The following is a 6,737-nucleotide window of genomic DNA, read 5'->3' as shown; positions in this document are numbered from 1 at the left end:
TGACGTCATCAGACGACTACTAACAGCAGAACTGATTCTGTTGAGTCGAACATTCGACACACACTCCCAACAAGCAAAATAAATTCAAAACTTTAAATTTGATCATTATCTATGAGATATTGACGGAGCTTGGCAGCTTTTAAAACTGCTTTCTTTAAAGGACGCACTTCACTCACACTATCTCCATGAATCTGTTTGGTTTCACCACTAACGTTAGGTTGTGATTCTTCACCCTGCACTATTGTGGAGTTTATAAGTGGAGAGTGGATTTCCAAAGAAACCAATTTGTCTATGGTACGCTTACTTATAGATCCATTGTACAGAACATCCACTACTCTTATGATGTTTTCTTTATCTGGAGACAATTTAACAATACGACCTAAAGGCCACTTATGTTGCGGTCCTGGCCGTTCAACAATAACTACGTCCCCTGCAAGTGGAGCTTCATCCTGACATGCTTATTGCCACCGCAATGTTTCTCACGTAATGCAGTTAAGTATTCATTTCTCCACATATTTTCAAAGTGGTTAAGAATAACAGACACTTGGCTGTAACGTTTATTGAATTCACTATGATCCAAAAAGTTTGGATCTTCTTGACTATCTAGCACTACTGACGGCATAGGATTTATGATCCTACCACACCATAAATGAATTGGGGCAAGAGGTTCAATGGGAGTTTCTGCATCTATGTAAGTTAAGGGACGATTATTCAATTTACACTGAATTTCCTTCAACATGGTTTCTAAATCATCTGCATTAATTCTTTTCTTGAACAGCACTTTTTTTAGACAGGACTTGGTTAGTCCAATGAGGCGTTCATAAAATCCACCCTGCCAAGGAGCACGGGGTGCAATGAACCTCCATTGTATATTATTAACAGCCATATATTCCTTTACATCTCTTTGCATCAACAATTGATCAAAAAATTTGGCACTGCCCAAGAAATTACTACCATTGTCAGAAATCACAGTGACAGAGACAGAATAGATAGCACAAAAACGTCTAAAAATATTAATGAACGTTAATGCACTCATGTTACATGCTAACTCTAAATGAACTAGTCTTGATGCAGTACATGTAAAAAGTACTATATAATATTTATGAGGTTTACCATCTTCAGTTTTGGTTATGGTAATGGGACCTAAAAAATCAATGCCAGTATGAAAAAATGGCCGTGTAAATTGAACTCTTACAGCTGGAAGTGGAGGAGGACCAGGGTAATCAAATCTCCTACCTTCAACTCTCTTACAATTTACACAATGTCTTAAGAAATTCGTAATGGTTGATATCACCTTTGGTATCCAATACTGTCTGCGAAGATAGGACAAAGTTTCTTTAACCCCACCATGCAGACATTTTTCATGAGCAAAATCAATTAAGAGATTAGTTAAATGACTCTTGGAAGGTATTAAGATAGGAAATTTGGTACTCTGGTCTAAATTAGAATGGTGTAGTCTACCACGACTATGAATAAGACCAGTAGACTCATCATAGTAAAGACCTATATCTTTAATAAATTTCAGTTTATCCTGCTCAAGACCGTTCAATTCCTTCCTAAGGAAGGCACAAATTCTGGGATAATGTGTATCTTGAACATATCTGATCCAATACACAAGAGGATCGACTAATCTAATACCAGATTTAACACACATAATGAAATTGTAAACAATTCTAGTAACATTCAACAACTTCCTAAGCGATGAGTAGTTACCATAATCAAAAATAGGTTCTGGAATAGGCACTTCAGGAACAATCTCTGAAACAATTTCACAAATCATTACTAAAAATCTCTGTTCAGGCCATTTTTCAGGACAGGATAACCATGAAGGTCCACGGGTCCATAAACGAGACTTACGAAACTGAGCAATACTAATACCCCTTGTTAGGAGATCTGCGGGGTTCTCTTTGGTGGATACATATAAAAACTTGAAAGAGGATCCTATTTCCTTTATTTGAGCTACTCTATTTTGAACGTAGGTAATTTTACATTTATTATTTTTAAGCCATTGGAGAGCAACTTCTGAGTCTGACCAAATTATGACTTCTTCAATAAAGAAATGATGAAAAAGGTCTCTGATACAGCATGCAAATTGAGTACCTAGCTGTAATGCCGTTATTTCTAACTGAGGTATAGTACGAGTTTTCTGTGGGGTTACTCTGGCCTTGCTAGCTACAAAATTAGATTGATTGTTATTACCGAGATTAAAAACTGCACCATAGGCAGTAGTACTGGCATCTACAAAAACATGAAGTCTATAAGAGTCTCTCATCCAACAGATACATCTAGGAAATTTGAAGGTTGGGAGCTCTGATAATTCACAAGCCAAAGTATTCCATCTGTCAAGAAATGAGGGTGGTAATTTTACATCCCAACCAATATTTTCTTTCCATGCTTCTTGAATTAATGTCTTCCCTTTAATCAAAATAGGCACACACATACCCAAAGGGTCAAAACAAGAAGATACAAGAGACAGTAATTGTCTCTTCGTAACATACTGTAATGTTTCAAATTTACACAGATTTACAAATAATGAATTACTTGAAAGTTCCCAATTTAAACCTAATATTTTGTCCACAAGTGGAAATTCCAATGACTCCTCTGTACTCTGGCTTATATGATCCTTAAGTAATTTTGAATTACTGTTCCATTGTCTCAGATTCATTCCAGCCTTACTCATTTCAACATTGGCCACATCATATAATTCCACCAACTGCTGTTCATTATCAGCATTGTGCTGAAAATTATCCACATAAAAACTAGATAATAGAACACCTGAATAGGGTGAATGTGATATTTGAAAATGATACTGTAAGGTCATCTGCAATAAAAAAGGGCTGCAAGTAGCACCAAAGAGAACCGATTTAAACCTATATGTTTTTACTCTACTATTTTCGTCAAATGGATCTTCTAACCACAAAAATCTAGTAAAATCTCTGTGATGCTGTTGCAATCCAATCTGCAGAAAGGCCTTCTCAATATCTCCTATGCAGGCAAATTTATTCATTCTAAACCTGACTAACAAATCAAATAATTTCTCCATTAATGACGGACCGGTCATGAGACAATCATTCAATGATGCAGAGGATTTACTTGGCTTTGCACTACAATTATACACCACTCTAAGGGGTGTAGTGGAGGAGTTCTTTCTGACTGCAGGATGTGGAAGATAGTGGGTGTTGGGACTTATTACAGGATTTTCAACCTCCTCAATAAAACCCAACTTTAATTGCTCTTTGATTATGTTATTATAACATTTCAAATGATCTGGTTGATGCTGGAACCTTTTTAGTTGATTATACATTTGACCTAATGCTATATTATAATTAGTTGGGAGAAAAGGATGATTATGCTTGAATGGTAATTCCTCCCAGTATCTTCCATTTCTATGCAAAACAGTAGTTTCATATTTTGAAATAGTTTCTACATCACTTGGCGAAACTTGTGAAGGAATGATTCCAACCACATCAAGATCCCACAATTTATGCACAGGAAGAGTATCCTCAACCACGGAAGAGCTTATTGTGAGAGGATCAACCAACAATGGAGCACTTTCTCTTAACTCGACACTCACTCTAGCAACAAGGGCACTATTACAATGAATATGATCCGTACCTCTATGTGGAATGAGGCCATAAATTAAATAGCCACCTGGAGATTCAAGTAAATCTACATTATTCACTTGTCTCATACCTGATAAATAATTTCCCAGGAAATCTGCACCTATAAGCATTTTTATATTGTCAATTCTATCTGATTTTATATCTCTATCTGCAAGATGATAACCTATCCTATCAAGATCTCTCATCGTGTCACAAAGGCCAGGAGTTATTATCGGTTCAGGCATATCCATCACAACAATCAACGTTACTCTCTTTTTCTTATTTCCCAAAGAAACTACAGGGTTAACAATCTCATAATCCCTGGAATCACCCATACCATCAAAACTATTCAAAATCATATTTACAGTAGAAACTGTTCTGAGGCTTAACTTATTGGCCAAATCTTTATGAATGAAGGAACGTTGACTTCCACTATCAAAGAGGCCCCTGACTGAGATTAACTGACCATCTTCTGATCTAACAGTTACCATTGCAGTAGGAAGATCTACACTATAGTTTTGATGAGAAGACTGTTTATTAATTATAGACATCACTTGATTCGTTGTTACAGGGTCACCCTTCAATTTATCACTGTTAATATCCTTACTAGTTACTGTGGACTTACCAATATTTGGAGTACCAACTGAACCTGGAGAACTAATACAAAGGAAATAATGATGTTTTCCTTTTCTACAATGAGGACACATATTAAGAATGGTGGCACACTCAGTTGACTGATGTACCTTAGTACATTTAATACATCGATTCAATACCTTCAACCTTTCCCTCCTAGCATTTAGAGAGCTATAAATCGTACAGTCAAAGGGTCTATGTTTTCCCTTACAATATATGCAAGAATAATTACTAAGTGTAGTGTAAGTACCTATAGTATTTGAACCCTTAAGTGGAGATGAAGTTTTTGCTGATGACTGGAAACGAATTTTATTGACTTCTGGTGTTCCCTTATTAGCACTCCCTTTATTTTCATGTTCCATAAAATTTAATAAGTGTTGAAGACCTTCCTTTATCTGACTTACACTAAAGATCATGGTTTTATAAAGACCAAACATAAAATCTTCTACTTCTTTTGGTAGTTTTAACACAATAAGTTCCCTCAATATCATCTCATTTGACGACACATCAATCTCAGAATCATGACCTATTTGCATGAGTAAGTTCTCCAAATCAACCTTAAAATCAAATATTTCACTTCTAACATATTTAGGCTTCCCTAAATTAATCAAAGACCTAAGTAAAGTTCGCCTTATCTTCTTTGGATCACCATACATTTCAGTTAGCGCCTTAATGGCATCACCATAATCAGAAGCTTCACCCTTAAAACCTGCAAGTAGCTTTTGAGCATTGCCCTTAATACATTGGGTTAGATATACATATTTCGTAACATCATCTATGTCCTTCTTTAAATGAATAGATGTACTAAATTGATTCCAAAATCTAGTCCAATCTAGAGGGTCTCCTGAAAACTCTTTCAATTTTATTTCAGGCAACTTTACCTTAATCATAGAATTAGTACTATTATGTGGATTACTCTGAGAGATTGGGGAAAATTGTTTCCTATACAATGACAGCTTAAGTTGAATTTCATGATATTTATCTTGGAGGTCAATATGTCTAGCCTCCCTCTCATCATGACCACTTTCATCAATATATTTATCAACAAATATGTCCCATCGAGATTCGTAACTGCTCCACCTTTCCTCTAAAGAAGCACTTTGAAGTTCTAAACAGCGAACTCCTGCATCACTGGTTAGGGCATCGGTCATATAATTTAGACCTCGCGTGATATGACCACGCAAACTGGTCAGTGACCTGTATTCAGCCTCCATTGTTATATCTATAGCAACTTTTGCACAATAAACATATAATAAATATCTAACCAGAATTAGGTTAGGTTAATCACAAATTCAAAGAAAATATATACATAATGTTGAAGTATGTGAAAGTGACATGATGATTGCCAATAATAGAAGGGGTTGCAAAACGTTAAGGAACCAACTATAACATCCGGTTCGAAGAACAAATTTTAATCTTACTGTGGAGGAAAGTTGGATAATTCAACTACACAATAAAATAAAAAGAATTAATGTTACTCGGATAATATGGAAGATAACATTTCCATTAGGCAACTAGTAAAATAGGGTGAGGCAAATCAACAAGTGTCTCTTTCACATACATCACAATGCTGAGAAGATCAATCGAATAATTTTCACATGTCATAATGGGAGTAAATATATCCGCATTTATCCTTCAGGAAAAAACCCAGTTAAGTAATCGTTCCTGAAACAACAAAACATACCACAAAGCATCATGCAAATCAAACTTATATAAATTTGGCATATATTACATATTGACAAAATAGAAAGAAATCCCACCCATTACAGTCCTCAAAGGGAAAATCAAAGCAATACATAACAGTGTAAATGAACTGGAGAATTAATTGTAGGTTACTTTGAAAATGAAAGGTTGATTAGCTTGATACCATAAATATATACTTTATTCACATATTAGTCTTATATAAGAACCGCAATGGGTCAGCAAATGAAAATATTGATGGCAACCTACCGTGGCACCCCTTAGGGCCGATAATAGTCGCACGGGTATTAGTCTAACAACCACACTCCTAGGCCTAACCTATTAGACTACTAACATGAACTATGCATTACTAATAGACATAGAATGTGGGTTAGTTTAACCTAACACAAGATCAAACGATCATACATGATATTGAATGCTCGGCAACAATACCGTACCATATAGCCTAAATCACACTACTGTGAAATAAATAAATGGCCTCTAGAGCATGTAAGCCATCACAACTAGAGGTATGTAACTATCCTCAGATGAGGACACTATGCTTGCTATCAACTGGAATAGATGACTATATCAAACAGGCCCCTCACATATACTCATCTATCCCCTAACGATAATATAATAAACTCGGAGTGTATTCACTGCTAAAAACCCGGCGACAACAGGTGCCAAATAAGTCGAGATGTTCTCTCGGGCACGTTTGTAATAAGACGAAAAAATTGTCGGGATTTCTCCCATACCTTAACCCTTAAGCCAATGTTCGTATTTTCTGCCATACCTTAACCTTTAAGCCAATGTTCGTAT

General features: G+C 35.8%; 1 protein-coding gene across 1 annotated transcript; it reads right to left on the bottom strand.

Annotated features, from left to right (window-relative positions):
• Positions 1-421: 421 nt before the first annotated feature.
• Positions 422-5,449, bottom strand: LOC137656192 (uncharacterized). The gene has a single exon (XM_068390367.1). It carries the CDS (start codon positions 5,447-5,449, stop codon positions 422-424), a length of 5,028 nt encoding a protein of 1,675 aa, XP_068246468.1.
• Between the last annotated feature and the right edge of the window lie 1,288 nt (positions 5,450-6,737).

The sequence above is a fragment of the Palaemon carinicauda genome, chromosome 17 (assembly GCF_036898095.1).
Source record: "Palaemon carinicauda isolate YSFRI2023 chromosome 17, ASM3689809v2, whole genome shotgun sequence".
In the NCBI taxonomy this organism is placed as follows: domain Eukaryota; kingdom Metazoa; phylum Arthropoda; class Malacostraca; order Decapoda; family Palaemonidae; genus Palaemon; species Palaemon carinicauda.
Note: the sequence above shows the minus strand (reverse complement) of the source record. Positions and strands in the feature narration are given on the sequence as shown.